The 20,533-nt window shown below is 42.4% G+C and overlaps 1 protein-coding gene across 1 annotated transcript in view; it reads left to right on the top strand.

Annotated features, from left to right (window-relative positions):
- Positions 1 to 20,533, top strand: part of hdac4 (histone deacetylase 4) — a gene marked incomplete in the record, with an annotated part of 176,098 nt that overhangs the window by 98,323 nt on the left and 57,242 nt on the right. The window contains 5 exon segments of the mRNA XM_070543899.1: positions 5,545 to 5,748; positions 5,829 to 5,974; positions 6,344 to 6,494; positions 13,827 to 13,947; positions 15,535 to 15,653. Coding sequence (XP_070400000.1) covers positions 5,545 to 5,748; positions 5,829 to 5,974; positions 6,344 to 6,494; positions 13,827 to 13,947; positions 15,535 to 15,653 — 741 coding nt within the window.

A 20,533-nucleotide genomic window follows, 5' to 3' on the forward strand; every position in this document is an offset into this window, starting at 1 on the left:
GTTAACTAGTGGCATGCCTGTTTTGCTCACTAGCTAACTAGTTACACCTAAAAACACATACAAGCTGACCATTTTTGTCCACTAGTTTACTAGTGGAACAATTGAAGTTTCACCAGTTTGCATGTGTGGTAGTGCAGCAGCTCACTAGTTAACTAGTGCCTGAAACACTAATTATGCAAATTCTAATGAGAGGGCGGGTAGAAGACTCCTATTGGGTATAAGAATCCTACTCTAAAACGTATGTGCTGTTCATAGCCTCGCAATCACATACTGATGGGAGGGGTTGGGGGGAGGGTGACGTCATTAACAGGTCAACCAATCAGAGCGGGAAGTGGACGCGCTTACTTCTCTTTCAGCATGATGGCCCAGAGAAAACGGCGTATAAAACTAGTTATTATAATAAACATAGCCATCTTTTTTGAACAGCCACTAAAATTTAACCTTGATTGTCCAATTAGTTAAGCCCCCAAAACACTAAACTGGTCTTTGCTGTTGCAATGCAGTTTCATTGGGTTGCTTGACTACACTTAAAGGGACTTTATGGAGTTTTGGATTTTCATGCTCACGATTGCCCCCTCAGGCCAAAAGCATAACGGCAGCTTCAATAGTAGGCTCGTGCACGAGGCGCGCATGCTGTACGTGCACACTCCTTAACAAAAATAACAGCTGAGACAGTCCCGTGTGTGTGTGTGTGTGTGTGTGTGTGTGTGTGTGTGTGTGTGTGTGTGTGTGTGTGTGTGTGTGTGTGTGTGGCCCGGAGGACAGAGGACAGGAGAACGTGCAGCTAATTAATTAAATAATTTGGTTCTGTACCTTTCTCTTCAGCACAGCCGACAAAGGTTTATGATGGGTCAGTCCTCCTGCATGCTCAGATCATTCCCTTCCCTTGCTTGAAAAATTGTTCCAAAATGAAAGTTGAACCCACATCTTTTTTATCTGTGAATTCAATGCCGTTCGGCGAGTCTCAAATAAAAATTTGGGCATCTTACTATAAAAAATATACCATTAATGTAAAAAAGAAACTCTAAATAAACTATGTTGACATCCAGAATCGAACCCGGGTCTTCTGCATGAGAGTCAGCCACTTTACTAGGCGAGCTAAAGCACCAGCAACATTTATTGTATCTGTAACATTTATATCCTTGATGACAGCTGAAACAACGTCAAACCAAAGAACGGTTCGGAGTGAAAATGTCTATTTTGTTGCTAATTTGCAGGAAATATCTAGAAGAAAGTTCTACAGAAAGTAGCTAAGGGTCCTCAGAAATGTAGCTAGCTTTGTCACTAGGCGTTAGGAACAGCGACAAAGTGGCACTGCCTCTCTCTCTGCTGCTAAAGCTACGGATAGCAAATGCTACGGGCGATGCCTGAGCGTGAACGCGCATGAAGCAGCCTGCTCGACCCGAGCATCTCTCTTTTTCTGTGATTTTACAGCTAGCTAACTAGTGTGAATGTAGGCTTGAACTAGTTTACTAGTATACATTTATGTCTTCACTAGTTAACTAGTTTGGACAAAGGATGCATAAACTAGGTAACTAGTGAGCCTGCTGCCATCAACTAGCATCTAGTGAGCCATTTAGGGTTCTCTAGTTAACTAGTGGCATTGACCTACTCCAACTAGTTAACTAGCTAGGAGTTATGCCTTCACTAGTGAAAGTGTGGGCACTTTTCGCTGTCACTAGTTAACTAGTGAGACACAAAAACCTTCACCTAGCTGACTGGTATGCATTTTGGCCTTTTCTAGTTAACTAGTAAGCCATTTTTGTGTCAACTAGTTAAATAGTGAAGCCAAAATATGTTCACTAGTTAACTAGTGCACATTTCTGTCTCCCACTAGTTAACTAGTGTGCACATTTTGACCCTCACTGGTTAACTAGTGAGACACAAATACCTTCAGCTCGCTGACTGGTATGCATTTTAGCCTTTACTAGTTAACTAGTAAGACGTTTTTGTGTCAACTAGTTGAGTAGTGAAGCCTGAATGTGTTCACTAGTTAACTAGTGCACATTTCTGCTGTTACTAGTTAGCTATTGTGCACATTTTTACCCTCACGAGTTAACTAGTGGACAGAAATGGCTTACATGTTCATGACAATTCTGCCTGATATCAGAATAAATGCTCATTCGGCTTGCCATACTCTTGCACCTCTGTCATGCATGGAGTAGTCCTCTGGTAGAGCAGCTTTATTGCCAAAGCATGCAGTGATGACATTTTTTTACTAGGAAAGTAAGACTACAGCCAGGTGGGGAAATACATTTTTTATTATTATTACTGTAAGCCAGTGATCAAAATGCAGAATCTTCGGCTTGTTCTACTTCTTGCTGACGCCAGTGTTGGTTTGTTCAGAATTAGTGCCATTTTTAAAGTTGCCATGGCTACCATGTGTTTAGTGGACAGCTTTTTCTGGTGGGAGGGGTTTTTAGAGGGAAAGCTGAAGCACAGCGGAGAGGGAGGAAGAAACGTCTACAAGATGGACTTCTTTAAATGTGTCTTTTGTTGCTCATTTACTAAACTGTACTTAAAGGAGCAATGTGTAAGAATTTTACAGTGAAGTAATCACAAAACAGTCTCCATCATGTTGGAAGGAGGGTTGCATTAAAGCAGATTTGCAGATCAGCCGGCTGTCAGGTTTTCTTATTTTGAGAAAATGAAAGAGGGTTGTAGTTACTGTTAACAATAAATGAGTTTGTGAGGTTGCCAAATCTGCAGCGAGCTAACACGGCAGATTCAGCATTTGTAATTCAACACCAGCAGGCAAAAAGCTCTGGAGTTGTGTAAAGAACCAAAGCCAGTAAACAGGAGCAACCCAGAAGCGATTTCCTGTACCCCTAAGAAGCCACGGCATGTTTTTGTGTTACTTAACCCCCAGAAACCCACATTTAGAAAACAACTGCAAAATCTTTTTTTAACCTTTCACATGTTGTTCTAGGAGGCCAGATAAACGGGCCTATTTACACATTTTAACAGCCAATAGTGTTGCAGAACTGAACAGTAGGACCTATTAGCAATGTAAATGTGGTTTTAAAAAGAAAAAAATGGGGAAGGTTTATTTTTGTAGACTTAAATCTGATGTTGTAATATTACAACCGTGGGTCTCTGGGGGTTAAATATCGGGTAAAGAAGGCTAGAGGCTAACATTGAGCTAACAATGCTAACGGTGAATTAGAAGCAAATAGTTGGCTCTTAAAATATCTCAAGCTACTTTTTCAGTCACCAACAACTGGATATTGTAGTGAAACGTGTGTGAAGTGACTCATGAGTCAGTTGCCATGTTTTATTTCCTCTATGAGTCATTCAGAACTATGACAGCAAGCTAACAGCAAGATGGCAAACAACCACACTTCCTGTGAAGCCGGAGACTTATTACTGTAATACGTTTAGTAAAATCTCCCTACCATAAAACACCCAAGAGCGCTAACACCAGATATGATTATGTAATCTACTTATCAGCATACTGCGTGTGACTCGTCTTTGCTTATCTTCTGGTGCTGATCGGTAACCGGTAGCAGTCATGAACTCACAGAACGGTAGTAAGAAAGTCATTTTTTGTTCAGGAAAATAGACTGCAGTAACCAAGTTTGACCACGGGATGTCATTCTTACCTCATTCTTACATGTTGCACCTATAAAATAGTAACGTTAGACTAAAATTAGATTATTTTGTGTTTTTTTTTAAGTAAATGGTGCAGAGAAGAGTTTGGTGGTTGCTGACCGGGGTCAGGTGGAGAATATGTTTGAAAACAAAATACCAAAGCTGTTGAGAGAGGATTAAAAAAGTCTTTTGCATCAACATAAGAACAATTATATAAAGGTGTAATAGATACGGGTCGTGGGCGAAGTGGGGTGGAGGGATGTTTATTTGACCTGGATGTCGATTGGATACGTGAGCAAACAGTTGATGAACATGTTTGTGCTAAAGCATGTGCGCATGTTGAGGTGACGGACTGAAAATATAACAGTTCACCGGAAACAGCTTTGTCTCCTCATCAGCTGCTCAAATGCTTTTATTGGCTTCTCATAAGGAAGGTACTGCCATACAAGTCTGATTTTTAGTAGTAGGTGTTGAAACCACACAGGTCACCTTAAAACCGTATTTTTAGTTTCAAACCGCCCTTGTGTTTCGTAAGCACATTTCCAGAAATAACTGTAGGTTTTCTTGTTTGATCTTTCTGGCCTAAAAGACTTAAAGAGCAGATCTTCTGATGTCCAGCTGTCCGACAGGTCCTAACAAGTACCGATATGCATCAGGGAAGCACCAGCATGTCTGGCCTGGCCACACCCTTTCTTCTCTCTCCACTGTCCCGTTGGGTGGTGTCGAGTTTCCTCCCTCTCTAAAAAACCTGCCCGGTACCAAACAAGTCATTGGCTGTCTCAGCAGCGTAGCTGCCCCTCTGTTTGCTTGCTCATTGGTCACTAGGGATCCCGGGGTGTCCGTGATAGGCTGGGGATGCTTTGCACTGGTTTCAGGGGTGTTGATCACTGGGAGAAGGCTTGGCTCAGCCCAAGATGGTTTTTCACAAAACAGAAATTGGTCAGGATGGTCAAACATTTACTACGAGGCTCTGAAATGGTATTGTCTGATTTAGATCTTTACTTGAGCAAATTTGTCCAAAAGACACAACTTGAACCTGTCAAACTCAGATCTGTAGGAAAGCTTTACACACAAAAGCTGAAATAGTGAAACATTTAGATCTGGCTTTAAATGGAGGATCGAAGCTTTGCTCAGCAGTGGAAACTTCTGTTTTACTTACCTGTTTGCACCACCCTCCAGTTGTTGCATGCTAACAGATGACCTCCTCCTTTTCATGCTCTCACTATCCCCTTTTTCTGGATTATTTTTATAAATCAGATTACATGTTGTTGCAGACTGAGTGACCCAGAGGGCATGCAACTTGCATGCACGCCTTTTACTTGTTGTTGTTGTCAGACTTTTTAATTTTGCGCTGTAGACATATTGCTGCAGTTTTTGGCCTTTAAAGCTGCTCTTCTTATGCCTGCTCATGTTTTATCTGTTTTAAATGCTACACCAATCCAAGTTTTGTGCATAGTGGTGTTACTTGAGTCTGTTTTGTAATTTTTGTTGTTGTGAAACATTTCTTCTGGCAATGGTTTAATTAAAATGTGATTATATATATATTATTCCACCACTGTGAGTCTTTAAATGGAGTCTTTTCTTTTCAATTAAACACAAAATACAAATACAGCAAGTTGTGTTTTTGATCAACGCACAGACTGACACATTTTTTAAAAACATTGTGTGTCTGGGGGATTAGTTGATGCTCTTATCGTGTGTGTGCGACTAGAAGACAGACTTAAATCAGAGTGGAAGCACGCCACAAGCACTCTGAAGCGCTGCTGTGCATGAGAGCGATTGTTCCTGTCAAAGCTGCTTTTTCTGAGTTTGTTCCTCAGATTTAAACGGGAGAGAATAAAGGGTTTCATCAGCCAAACAGAGAGATTTGTGGAAAGACGTTTGCGGTTAAGTAAACCAACTCTCTAGAAGGAGAACGACTTGATTTCTTATTTCGTTCTTTTTTCTTTGTAGTGGATGTGAGCACGGCAGCCCTTCCCTCGCAGGTTCCCCCCACCACCACAGCCCTCCTCCCCATGGACCTGCGCGTTGTGGACCATCCTCACCCCCACCACCACCAGCAGCCGCCCTTTGGCCTGGTGTCCCAGCCCCACCCCACACCGACCCCCTCCACAGCTTGTCCTGCATCTTCCGAGTCGGGCAGTGGACCGGTCATCGGTGAGTCTTAGCAATCAGTTTTCTCCAAACCCGACCCGAGCTCTTGGATCTGACTCCTGATGCTCCTTCGCCCCTCACAGGCCACCAGGAGACACATCTGCAGCAGGAGCTGGTGGCCCTCAAACACAAGCAGCAGCTCCAGAGGCAGCTTCTGATTGCGGAGTTTCAGAGGCAGCATGAGCAGCTGTCGCGACAGCATGAAGTCCAGCTGCAGGAGCACATTAAGGTGAGGTGGTAGTGTTCTCAGCATCTTGTGAACAACAGAAAACACACGTATGAGTACTCTATAGTGGCTATGCTGGTGTAATTTGATCTTGTGGTCACATTCTGCCTCTTGGTCTTCTCCACAAGAATCTTGGCTCCATAAACCCTGAATGTGTAAATTTTATTACAGAAACGTTTCCCTCATGTTTAGTTTGGACCACACCGCCAGCCTGCAGAGATGAGCTGAAAATAACTACAATGTTCACTCCGTAGCATGAAGTCTGGCTGCGTTTTCGGGCTTTCAGCTTAGATTTTTCTTTCTTCTTCTATTTTGTCCTGAATTTCTCGTCTCCTTTGGTGTCCTTCCATAACCATGTGTTCTCTCCACCAGCATCAACAGGATCTACTGGCTCTTAAGCACCAACAAGAGCTGCTGGAGCATCACAGGAAGATGGAGCAACAGCGTCATGAGCAACAGCTGGAGAAGCAGCAGCGGGAGCAGAAACTTCAGCAGCTGAAGAACAAGGAGAGGGGACAAGAGAGTGAGTAGCAACTGCTAAGTAACATAACCAACGCATCGTTTTGGAGACAGTGGACGCTTGTGTTATCTACAGACAGCGTAGATGGGATGTACTGTACACAAACCTCCTGGAAACATCTGTGCCAAAGCACCGTGCAAAATGATCACAACAGGTGTCAGAGGAACTTGGCCTCTCTCCGCCGCTCTGTCGCAGCACCTGTACTTTTGGCACCGCAGTCAGATCAGCCTGACCTCACACATTCGCCATAAGGAGCATCACAGAGACAGCCAAGACAAGGTCAGAGGAGTGAGACGCTGGGAGGCACACATGTCCACTGTTTGGCGGTTTCTTCTTGAATAAAGACAAAGAGTGGCAGAAATAAAGTAAAACCATGTTCAAATGAAATCCAATTATGTCTTTATTGCTGTGATTTTGTGATGCAAGCTGCAGCCACTAAATAGCTTGACCCATGTTTGTGATTGGTCTTCAGTTTCAAGAAATTTAGATCTTAAGTGTTTCTCATTCTCAGAGCCCTGGCAACGGAACATCTGTGCCTCATTCTGTTCTGCAAACCAACTGGTTCTCATGCAGTCTGTCAATATTTATAAGAGGTCTGAAAATGGGAAAATGCAGGTCTGAGAAATACAAACTGTGTTTCATCCAATACTCAGAAAAACAGGGCTAGATGTGTCACCCCTGGAACACTTTAGGCCCATCTAAGAGCTACATTTTCAGGTAAGAAAGTGTATGCTCAGTTGATGGCTCATGTAAGTGATCTCTGGTCTTCAGGTCTTTGTGGGGATTTCTGGTCTAGCTTTGGTGTGGTTTAGGTCTTATCTCTCCCTCTGGACTGTGTGTGAAGCTGGGCTCTTGTATTTCTACAACAGAACAGTTACTGTGGGGAGTCCCACAGGGCTCTATTCTGAGGCCTCTATCCTTTTACATTCTGACTTTGGGTGAAATCCTCCATAAACACTGAATTCCGTTTCATCTCTATGCTGATGACTGTCTACTTTATCTACTTTTTGATAAGTTTGATCATTGACCCAATGGAACTAGTTAAAGAATGGATGGCCCACAATTTCTTGTGCATTAATGAACGCAAAACAAAAGCAGTCTTGTTGGGACCTTGTCATCATGCTGCTGCACCATGTGGGAACCTCAAAGCTCTCACCCCCTACTAGTTCTGCGTTGTGTCATCCTGGAGTGTTGTCAAAGTTAAAGCCTTTCCTGTCTTTAAACAACTTGGAAACAGTCGTTCACGGTTTTGTAACGTAAAATCTGAGGAATTGCTGATTCTTTCAGTTCCTAGGGCTCGACTGAGGCTTTGGGGGGAGATCAAGTTTTCTCAGCTGTTGCCCCAACCTCTGGAATGATCTTCCTCCGCAGATCAGACAAGTTGAGCTTTCAAGTCAACTCAAGTGCGCAACTACGCACTCGCGCTGATGAAGCATAAACCGTCTCAGCCCGAGCCTGCTCCGATGTGGGAGGGGTCTCTCTCTCCCTTACTCAACTACGTTCTCTCTCTCTCTCTCTCTCTCTCTCTCTCTCTCTCTCTCTCTCTCTCTCTCTCTCTCTCTGTCCTGGACTCACCTACGGTGCCATTACTATCGGCTCTAGCAGCGCTGTGTGTGGGAACATAAAACAGGGAAAATAACCTGAACATGCAGCTCTGGCAGCTGTGGAGTTGGGCTCGGCTCTGGACGGTACCCCCCCCCCCCACGATGGCTTTTGCCACCGCCATAACACAGGGGGAAAACCCTGGATGTAAAAAAAAGAGTTACACAACTGATCCTGGATCAGTCAAAACCGCTAAAACCGCAGCTTTGACGGTCACGTTAAGGTGCCGTTTGAAATCACAATTTCAGTCCAGAAACGATAGATCGTTCAGCCCTAGTTGGTATGATAAAGTGTCTCCTTATTAATTAGGAAAAGCAACCCTAAGCATGTCCATGTTTTTCTTTCCTAAACACATGCAGATCACTCTGAGAATACCTTTTTTCGTTATTTGATTATGTGCCATGTGTCCATTTTCAGTGTGTACAGCGTAATGAAAAGCTAACTTGGTGCTAATTGCTCAAACTAAGTGCTAAACTCTGACATCATGTTTGAACCAGAGTAACATTTTGCGTTGCTTTTGCGGGTGAATCTACGATAGCAGGCATTTCAAGCGCTAGTGGGGAGGGTTATCGCTGAAAGTAATGGAGATTTTGACTCAAGTCCCTTTGCTGGTGTGTTTTCCCTTTTTCTGCCATCTCAGTTTATAGATGATTTATAGAATAGACTAACAGAATGGCAAGATAAAAAACTTCTGGGTTTACAAAGCGGAAGTTTGTTACAGTATGTATTTTATTGCAAGTTAAAATATTTCTGTGAAAATTTTGAGTCAAAAATTGAATTTAAGATCAATTTCAATGAACAGTTTTATTTACCCAAATTCTCCCCTGTGCTGTTTGTATACTGTGACATTAAATAATCAGTTGCCAAATAATCACAACTGAACCCTGTTATTACTAAGGAAAATTGCAAGGACTTCATTAGCGTGAATGCTGCTTTAGTATAAAAGGAAAAATTGCCAAATCTTTGGGTCTATTATATAAGCTGAAGGACATACTAAACCATAAGGCCTTACGTCTAATATACTGTTCACTAATACAACCATACATGGCATATTGTATAGAAATATGGGGTTCAACTTTTAAAACATATATACATGAAATAAAGACTATACAAAAGAAATCTATTCGAGTTATGAACAAGAGCAATTATTATGCTCATACTGACCCGTTGTTTTTAAAATCACAGATTATGAAATTAGAAGATCTATATTATTATAAAATAATGCAATTTATGTTTAGAGTAAAATTAACAGCTCTGCCAAAAAATATACTAATGTTCTTTGTAAAGAGGGAAAGTAAATATGATTTAAGAGGTGTATGTATGTTTGTTCTACAAAAAGCCAAAAAGGGCATGAAAAGGAGATGTATCTCTGTAATGGGAGTAAAATTTTGGAATGAGGCTAAAATAGAATTAAAATTAGCAACTTCTCTTTCAGTTCTTAAAAAACTTATCAGTAAAAACATTTTTGAAGAGTATTAATTTGATGTTGATGGATGGATTTGTGTTTTACTTCTATTTGGGTTGTTGGTTCATTGCGGGAAATTAAAAAAATGTTTTGTAAGTCGGTTAGGCAATTCTATAAGCTATTGCTTCTGCCTAAACCTGTTCAGTCATGATATACCAAATAGACACCATATAAAAAACAAGGCATATGTTAGTGAGAAATGGTATTTGTATCTAATTGTATGACATGTTAATGTACATTATCTTAAGATAACTGACTGAATAAATTGATCATTCATTCATAAATTGATCATTCAGTGTTCTGCCGTTGCAAGCTTACCTCCTGAAAGTTGATTATTCCCAGAATCAACATGAACTGGGGCAAACTTTTGAAAGCAGAGGTGTTCTTGATGCCCAGTAAGTGCTGTCAGGGGCCGTGATGATTGGACTGCAGAGTGCCCACGCTTTACTGAAACTCACATCTGAAATTGATACGTAAGTGAGATTGTATATAGCTGCTGGTATTTCTGGCTGGGAAACACATTTAATCGTTTAAGTGTGCATCAGTTAGCAGCTTTGAACACTTTTCATGCCTTTAAAGTTTTTATTTTCAGCCACTCTGCAGCAGGAAGTCAGCGTACAGTTTGACGTGTATGGAAAGCGCTTTGGGTTGTAAACAGGAGAAGCTTTGTTAAGTACTGCTCTAAACTGCATTGAAGGAAGTCTCATAAAAGCCAATTTGCTGCAGTGGTGGGCTACGTGTTTTAGGATGTCAGCACTCACAGCTGCACCATGATCTAGAGAACACACATTAGCTGTTGTCACGTTCACTAACTGAATTCACCACTTCCTCTCTGATGCCTGACGCATCACCCCACATCACTCCTTCTGTCACATTCTAATAAAAACACCCCGTTTTCAGTGGTTTCCCACATTTCTCTTTGCTTTTTGTCATTGTGTTTTCCACTCCTGGACAGTTTGTTTGCATAACTGTGAGAACTGAGCCTAAACCGGCTGGAGTGCAGCTCCTGGTGCACGCCTGCCTGTTAGTCACACAGCTCCTGCCGTCTCTGTGGAATTTCAATAAAAGTAACGTGAGACTGAGCTCGCTGTTTATAGTGGTTTGGGTTCTTATTGTTTGTCAAAGTACAGATGGATGTTGTTATAAGCTTCACGTTAGTGCCACAGATTGGACCGTAGGTGTGATTCAGTGGCTTTTTCCAGACACAATCTTCTCCTTGTAGGGCGATCGTTCTCTAGATGTGAGATGGCGAGCCTCCAGCTGATGGAACTGGAGAGAAAAAACACAAACACACCAGCGTCTTGCTTCTGCTCAGCGTTCATATTCCTGTAGAGTCAAAATTATGTTTTAATCTTCGTAACCGACTCAAGAGGCATGTAGGAAAACGTGCAAATCTGCCATTATTTTGTAATATTGCAATGATGGGATGAAAAACCCACATATTCTACTGAGTGTTTGAAGTTGATGCATATTACCGTAATTTCCGGACTATAGAGCGTACCTCAATATAAGCCGCACCAACAAAAAAAGAAGGTTTTCCACACACACGCCACACACTCGAAGACAAGCCGCGGCGCAGCAGCCACATGCAGGTCTCCGGCGCACAGCGCACGTACGGCCACAACATAAGATAGACAGACAGAGAGACGCTACACGGAGGTTTTTCATCGTTGTTTTAATTCAACAAAACAAATGTTAAACACGGGTGAACGTGCCTGCAAGTGTAGAAAAGAAAACAGCGCTGATAGCATTCATATTTCTGGATGTTATAAAATAAAAACAGCACTGACACGTTATTACCGGTAATCTGCATGTTTAGAAGAAAAGAACAGCGCTGACTCAGCATTAATAAGCCCTGGATGATTAGAAAATAACAACTGCACACAAAACATGCCTGGTTAGTAAATGAAACACACTTGCCTACCAGAAGAAGTCATTCGCTCTCATCTTCCTCCTGCGCCCTAAAGCCATTAAAGTCCTCTTCTTCAGTGTCGGAGTTGAACAGCCTCAGAAGAGCTTCGTCACATACCTTTTCTGTGGCGATGTCAGTGTCGCTGTCCGTGTTGCTGTCATCATCCCCGGGTGAAGCTGGCTTGGATGAGTTCTTCCCGCTGCCGTCTCCAGCGCCGAACCATGGATTCATTCATGCCAAGCTTACGTGCGGCAGCGCTGTTTCCCTCCTTTACTGCCAGATCGATGGCCTTCTACTTAAATGCAGCATCATATGAACTCATACGTGTAGTTACCACGATGAGGGGGTATGGATTTGAAACAAAGTCTTCGTGGTGCCGGCTGCTTGCATGTGCTAAATTAAAATGAGCACTTTCTTCCATTTCCACTTTTGACTTCCACCTGTTTCACTTTATGCTAAAGCGCCCCCTGGTGGCAGGTGAAGGAACATCGTAAGTAATGGGCTCGACACACGGGAGGCGACATCGCCTCTCCTCCATTCATTTTCAATGAGACATGCGCGACAAAGCGATGATCGCGGGTCTCCCTCCTACCAAGCGAAAAGCGAAAAACGTGCGTGTGAAATTTTGCGCTCGTGCACGTGCGACCCAGCGACGCAATCCCAGAAAGTTGAAACATTTTCAACTTTTCATCGCTGTCGCTCGGACGAGGACCAATCAACGGAGGTTTCATTCACTGACCAATGAGCGGACAGGATGCTCCGTACATCTCCGAGCAAACATGGAGGAGAAGTTGATTATTATTATGTTTTATAGTAAAATCAGAAGTAAGATTTCACATAACTCTAGCAGCACCTTGTGAAACATCATATCTACCGCTTTATTAACTTCGAACCGCTTAAATAACCTTAATTCCCTCCAACCTGACACAGCCAAACAAAACAACAGAAGATTCGATTTCGCAATGGAACAGAACGCGTAGACGGCTTTGCCGCTGCCGCGGGTCGCCTCCCGTGTGTCAGGTAATAAAAGCGACAGCGACAAATTTCGCTGATCGCGATCGTTTGTCGCCTCCCGTGTGTCGAGCCCATAAAGCTGCACGTCATTATAAGCCGCAGGGTTCAAAGCGTGGGGAAAAGTAGCGGCTTATAGTCCAGAAAATACGGTACATGCATGTAATTTTGGTTAGATTTAACAGATTTCTACTGTTTGGCACTGCAAAGGTATACGATGCTTCTTTTTCGGTTTTAATTTGTTTTCTTGAGCCAGTATGTGCTAAAATGACCCTTTAGAATAGAATAGAGTAGAATAGACTTTATTGATCCCACAGTGAGGAAATTCATTTGCTGCAGCAGCACCAGCACTTAGAAAAAAGATTACAAGTAAACACACACAGGCAGTAAGCTATTAGTGTAACCTTCAACCACCAAAAACAAAGAATATACAGAAAACGTGTGTTTCCAGTACTATGCATAATCAGGGACACATACATACTAGTACATTGGGTATTGCACAAGTGTTGAACATACTGAGTATTGCATTGAAAGAAAGAAAACAATCTTTTATGTAACGCCTCTCACGAGAAAAACCCCAAGGCGCTTCACGAAAACAAAACATTTAAAATATTAAAAAGATGTATTTTTAAAAGATTAAAAATATGTTTAAAATAGTGATTGCATTGATCTTATTGTGTACCAGGATAATGCCAGTAGCAGTTAAACTGCAGAGGGGATGAACGAGCTACGGTGTCCTGTTTTACATCTGGGATGTCTCAGTCCCCCTCTGAAGGAGCTGTCCGTGGTCCCCGCAGTGGGTGGGAGGGGTTTACCAAGATGGAGGTCATCTTCGCCACCATCCTCCTTTCACACGTTTCCTCAACTGAATGTAGCTCGGGTTGGGGTTATTTATGTAGCTCTAGTGGCAGATTTAGTTGAATCTAGTTACCGGGTTAATGAAATGTCACTCAGACCCCATCGCCCTCTGTGGCTAGAATATTGCACTTGCAACTTCTGAGTGCCGGTCCAGTCCGTGCTGGCACTGCCGTCTGCTTCCAGCACATTTATTGGAGATCGTAAACACAGCTGATTTGTTTGATTTAATGATGAACCGCTCCTGTAGAAACTAATGAGGGCTGAGGAGACCTGTCAGTAGTTAGATAAAGGTGTTATGATAACGAAAGCACAGCTAGGAGAAGAGTTTTACAACAGTGAATCAGTAACAGACTCTCAAGGGTGCTAAAAGCAAGCCAGAGCGGCTTTAACGTCTGCCATACTGTATTACCTATTTTTGTTCAGTCGCGGAGGAAAAGACAGTTTTTCCTTCCTTACTTTATCTTCTGCTGTCGGTGTTGCTGTCCAGGCGCCGTGGCCAGCACTGAGGTAAAGATGCGACTGCAGGAGTTTGTCCTGAACAAGAAGAAAGCCCTGGCTCAGCGAAACCTAAACCACTGCCTGCTTAGCACGCCCCGCTACTGGTATGGGTGAGTGTCACCAGCCACCACTACACAATCAGTTGTGGTTAGATAATTAATGCCTATTCTACCATTTGGATTCTGGTTTAGCTCTGGACGGCACCTTGCAGTGAAAATGTGTTACTTTAAGTGTAGGAGCTCATTTTCTTCTTCTATTCTACAAGAGCAATCTACAAATATAGAGAAAAGAAGAATCAGTTAATCTCTTTAAATGTTGCTTTACTGTTATTTAGCTGTTTTTTAACCATCAAAATAAAAGCACAATTTAGTCAAATCCCAAAGTTAAATTAAATGATTCTGTCAGCACCCACAGTTAGTGACTTTCAGCTAACCACACCTCCAGTTTTAGCTCATCTCTTTGTAAGATTGACTAAGTTTCAACACCGCTGTTTATTTATACTGGTCAGCAGGTCAGTAGGTGTAGTTACACAGCCATGAAAATCCATCCAATGGCTGCACAGCTGATATGGATGCAGGCAGAATCATTTTTGCTGTACTTAAAGAGCAAGTCACCCCCTGCCAGAGTATTACTCCAGTCCCACTTTGAAAAATGTAACAAATGCTGTTGCCTAGCAGACCGAGAGGGCGGAGCCGCTAACAAATACACACACACACAGGCTCACAATGACATTGTGACATCATATGGTACCAGCTAACGTTCTAGGGTACCTCTTAGCCAATAGCGATGGCAGATTTAAATTCACAACAGAGACAGTTTTAGGCAGAAGATTCTAATTTTAAAACCACTGACTACACGTGTCTGCAGCATGATTAGACATGCATTTATATAGTTAATCAGAAATAAAAAGTTGATTTGGGGGTGACTTGCTCTTTAAATTGAAATAAAATATTTTTTGGTCGAACTTCAGAGCGATCTGAAATCAGCTGTTGTTTTTTTCTCTCTGAGTCATTCTCGTTTAAAACAAGCAGGAAAAAATCACATTACTAAATGTCAAACGTAAAAGCTGCGGATGACAAACATTTAAAGTCTCCTTTTTATGGCTTCCCCCCGTTGTGTGGGCGCCCGTCGCTGGTGTGCTTTCGTGAGCTCGTCCAATAGCCGACATCAGCATTAGGATCTCTGAGACTGAACTACAGAGAGAAAGATGCAACATCAAGGCTTCTGAGTGGGTTTGTTGGCGGTGACTGACGTGTGTTTGAAGTGGTCATCGAGAGGAAAAAGAGACCTTGGATTATTTTTGTTGAAATATTTAGAGTTTAGAGTTCTGCACATGCATGAGAAACCAGCCACTCTTACTGCTTTCTTTACTCATTTCTTCTGTGTTTTGTCCTCTCTCCTTTTCTGCCATCTTGTATTTTATCTCATTCAACCAAGCTGAGCCTTAAAGTTCAGATGTCTTTGTTGTGTTCCTTTCCACCCACCTAGATGCTCACACTTTACTGTCTTTGAAATTCTTGGCCTTGAATAGAGAAATGGGAGATGTCTATGTATTCCTTTTTACTTGGGTGTGGGTGTGTGTGTTTGCATGAGTGTATGTGGGAAGGCAAGGTCCAGTAGTTGTAGGAGTGTATATGTTTTGTGCATTTTACTCTCCACAACTCAAAGTTTATTCTATTTTTTATTTTATTTTGCAGGAAAACGCAGCACAGCTCTTTAGACCAGAGCTCACCCCCTCAGACGGCACTATCAGCATACAACCATCCAGTTCTGGGTGCATATGACTCTAAAGACGACTTCCCACTACGAAAAACTGGTAAAGAATTTGACGTTCTTTCACTCACATGTTCCAAATACCTTTATTGTCTTTTATTTCCAATTTTATAGGAGACTTATTAGCCAAAACAAATACTTCATGTTTTGCTGCCATGTGGATTTCTGCTGCTTCTAAACACTCCAAATGTTAATAAAAACTGCACATCTGTTTTATGTCAGGTTTAAATTTTGGGAATTATGTGCTTCAATGAGCCTTTTGAAAATGTCCTTTATTGTGATGTCACAAAAGGAAAATTAGCATAAACCCCCCACTTAACCTGTCAATGCTGGAGGAGCAGCAGCTCTACTTTGAGCCCTTCCCAGGCATCTGAGCTCCTCACCTCATAACAGCCAATCAGGGGATTGGTGGATGTGGCCACCAACAGCAGATTGTTTTCTTAAAGTGACAGAGACCAGAAACGGCTCATTCTGGAAGGTACTGAAACTGTCATGAATAAAACTGCTGGGATTGTTTTATGTGAGAAGTATTTAGTGCAAAAAAATCATAAAAATGTTCTATTTACTAGAGACACTCCAAATGTAAATAACTCAAGTAAAAAAGTTATAATCAGTTTCTTTTAAAGATGAACTCTACTCACTACCGTTTGTTACATTTGCAGAGGTCTCTAGTAGAAATTAAGAAGAAGAAGAAGAAAGTATCTTTTCTATAGCACCTCTCAACATAAAAATCCCGAGGCGCTTCACAAAAACAAAAAATGTAAAAGTAAAAAAAAGAATTTAGAAAATTATTAAAAAATATATATAAAATTAGCAAAAAATAGACAATTGTGATTAAAAATGTAAAGAAAGAGAGAGAGCGAATAGGAAAGAGGTAAACCAGTGGATCCTGAGGATGGTGGAATGGGTGGGGAGAACAGAACAAGGAGAGGGTGATGAAGTTCACACAAAAGCCAGCCTGAACAAGTGTTTTCAGCTGCCTTTTAAAGGAGACCACTGAGTCCACTTTAAGGCTTAAAGTGTCCAAGCCTTAATTAAGGCTTTGTACGTCATACTCTGAGGAAATTAAGCTCCATTGCAGTAGGGATGAGCGAGTACACCACTATCTGTATCCGTATCTGTACTCGGAGTGGGCGTGGCCTAACCTGGAAGTGGGTGTGGTTTACATCAATACGTTATTTTAAGTCTGATCAGAAGTTGCTATGTGTATTGTTTATTTGAAAACTATTTACAGAGCAGCCTCAGAATTGAGATTAAATATGTTTGATCACAATAGTAAAGAAACTATTACAGAACAAGTTTTTCAGTAAAATCTGAACATTAATATTTAAGAGCATGAATTGAGAGAGAGAGAGAGAGAGAGAGAGAGAGAGGGAGGGAGGGAGGGAGGGAGGGAGGGAGAGATCTTTTCTATAGCACCTCAAGATGAGAATCACGAGGTGCTTCACAAAAACAAAACATGTAAAATAGAAAAAATAATTTAGAAAATGATTAAAATATATTTAAAATGAGCAAAAAATAGACAATTGTGATTAAAAAATGTAAAGAAAGGGAGAGAGTGAACAGGAAAGAGGGAGTGGATCCTGAGGAAGAGGAGAGAGAGAGAGGAAAAACCCCGACCGGAGCGGAGATGGTGACTGACGCACGCAGCACGAGCCGTTTTCAGCTGTGTCTTGTCAAATGCACCACGTACGTACGTTACGAAATAATTGACTTTAAAAAGAGGCGAACTGAAGAAACCCTAGGGAGCACTGAAGAAACGTGAGCAACAGTGAAGCAAGCACAGAGAGGTCCGTTACTGTGTGTGTGTGTGTGTGTGTGTGTGTGTGTGTGTGTGTGTGTGTGTGTGTGTGTGTGTGTGTGTGTGTGTGTGTGTGTGTGTGTGTGTGTGCTTAGATGGACCGGACACGGACTGAGCTCCCGGTGCAGAGTTTTGTGTGTTGGGAGGGGCGGGCGCTCCATGTGACTGGCCAATCACAGAGCGTGAAGACAGTCAGTTACCCAATGAGGATTTTCCTTCAGCACGATTACAGATATGTACGAGTTTTACTCGTTTCATGCTCGTACTCGTCAAAAATGCTTTATCCGTAACGGATACACGTCTGAAACGAGTACCCGGCTCATCCCTACATTGCAGCAGTTTGAGGAAGTTGAAGGCAGCTGGAGGAGAAAGAAGCTTCAGACGACATGATTTGGAGTCTTATTTCCTGATTTTTGGACTTCTTGCCTCTGATTGGCTAAAAACAACGTGACTCTAACACAGACTCTGTTTGCTCTGCAACGTTGATGCTTTATCTCTACAAATAACACAAGCCTGGAGGAGTTCCGCAGTGTGGTGGAGTTGCTAATGCCAACGGTTTGCAGCCGCAAACAAAACCATCAGCAAGGTAAAGAGAAACCTTATTTGTGTTTAAAAAGAACCAAAAATGGAATTACTCCTAAAGGCGTCCGTCCCCATCAGTCCCTGTGCAGTCTCTGGTGATCTGAGCGTCAGCTCTAACAGAGGCACATGGAGCGCTGCAGTAACTCCCCACGTCATCATGACATCTGGCTCTGTTGCGCTAGGGCGCATACGACGGACCATTACCGCAATATTACAACCAAGCGAGACGGAACGAATGCCGTAAAATTCGCGCAACGCCATGCCGGCACGGCGCGTTTATAGACATACCGTTGCGGTAATATTTGCCGGCATGGTGTGTCTTATAAAAAGGGCTAGTGTGACGTAGATCTGTCAGGATTTTCTAATCCTAGAGTTTCACCGTCTGTTTTCTATCAGAAGCTGCTGCAGGAGACAGGTGTAGGAGACTATTCTCATGTTCAGCCTGCATGAAGAACTCTGTGTGACCGATTAGGGTTAATGAAATAGTTTCTCAGTGAACCTCCTCTTTAGGGAAAGCATCCTATTAGCATAAGTCGTGAACCAGGACTCAGCCTATGGATGATTAATAAGAACATTTAAAATATTTCATGTTACTGAAAACGCATTTTGGCTTCTGTTGAATTATTCAGAGGTAAATGAGAGTAGAGGGAATATGAGCGAGTTAGCGATCCTAACGCTTGACTTCAGCAATAAAACAAAGAGAAAGAAAGGTGATCTTTTATTTGTAGCTATTTTCAGGAATCAGCTTTATTTTTGATGATGAGCTTTATTTTGACAGTCCTTGATGGCTCTCTGAATACTTTGGGGTGATTTAGACAAACACACACTCCTTCATGGTCGTCTCATGCCATTCTCCTCCACAAAACTGTCCCTTACCAAATTAATACCATTAAAAAAAGGAATGTAAAAGAAAAAATAATCAAATTTTGTTGGATTATTCTGACTCGGTCCTTCTGTTTGTAGTAAGAACAGCCAAGCTGTGATTATTCGCGTCAGCAGCTGCTTTAGGTGCACCGCTGTCTGCTTTCATAGCTGGAAACTGTGTACTCTGCACTGCAGCCCACCTGCTGGGATCTGGAACAGAAACCTCAGGCTGCAAGTCTCAACTTTCAGGAATTTTCCTTCTGAGGAATTTACACAACGTACGGGACCGCACTCGTACCGACACAGGACTCAAAACGCATCCGTCGTGAGAAAAAGCCCGCAGGGTTGTTCTGGCAGGAGTTGGCTTATTGTGAGGGCTATGAAATAATAAAAATGATGATATAATAGAATTATTGGTTTTTAACACTGTTGAGGTCATAATAGAAATAACTTAAGTTATTTTAATCAATCATCCCCACATTTAGCAGATTTTTTCAGCTTATTATTATTATATTTCTGTTAAGTTCAGTGCGTTCAGATAAAGGAACTAATGAGCCGTTAAAGAGTTAATGTCGGGATTTTGATTCAAGATTCAAGTTTTCTTTAAAAAGTCCAAGTTGTAAGAGAAAATTGTTGGAATGTTGAGGGAATATATATATATATTTTTTTTTTTTCTCAAGTAGCTTCTATCCAGCCTGGCCCGCCAGACTCGTCCTTCCTCTGTGTAATTCTGCACACAGAGAGTCTGGTGACTCACAGGCAGAGCGTCACATGAGGGGCGGGACTAGGCAGCTCAAAAATAACCAATCAGAAAAAAGACGGAAATCCAGACTGTACCACAGGACGCTCTAGATTTTTAGCTGTGGTAAAAAAGGGCGTCTGGCGACAGCGCAAACATCTTTTTTTTTTTTTCAAGAACGGCTTTTAGCACTTCTGCTTGTTATTTTAAAGACATGTAAGCCATGTAGATCGGGGGAAAGAGCTGCAGAGACGTCCGCTTCACGCCGGGGACACACCGGCCGCGGAAGCGCCGCGAAAATGGGACCGCCTTCATTCGGCGCCCTTGTTAAGTTATTCTATAGACCACATGGGCCGCCGAAGCGCCGCGAATCGCCTCGCGCCGGCGCTCCAGCCCGCGCCGTGCAGCGATCATTTCGGCGTCGGCTCTATTTTTTTCGCGAGCCGCGGGTGAATCGCTTCAATTGTGGCAGGAAGTCAAACCTAGACATAAGAGGCAGGCCGGTAAAGTTAACAAAATAAAGCATTTCAAAATAAAATTCCGCAATAGTCAAATGTGTTCGTAATCAGACACTGCAGAAAAACCACACGAACACACACACACGTGAAGGGGGGTGTGGTTTTGGGTGTCTTTTCACCGGAGCAAACAGGACAGAGAGGCAGAAAGTCTGAGGCAAGCAGTTAAGATGGATGACTTTAAATGAATTATGGAAGTTGAGGAACACAAGGAGCTGTACGACCCCCGAAACACACGATTATTTACGTACCCATGTCGGAAGAAACTGCTAGGATACAGCTGCAGAATTGGAGCGGGTTCCAAGAGATTCAACTGGCAGAAACGACTCATACCATAGGTTCACTCACACACACACACACACACACACACACACACACACACACACACACACACACACACACACACACACACACACACACAC

Source organism: Nothobranchius furzeri, chromosome 14 (genome assembly GCF_043380555.1).
Source record: "Nothobranchius furzeri strain GRZ-AD chromosome 14, NfurGRZ-RIMD1, whole genome shotgun sequence".
Classification (NCBI taxonomy): Eukaryota; Metazoa; Chordata; class Actinopteri; order Cyprinodontiformes; family Nothobranchiidae; genus Nothobranchius; species Nothobranchius furzeri.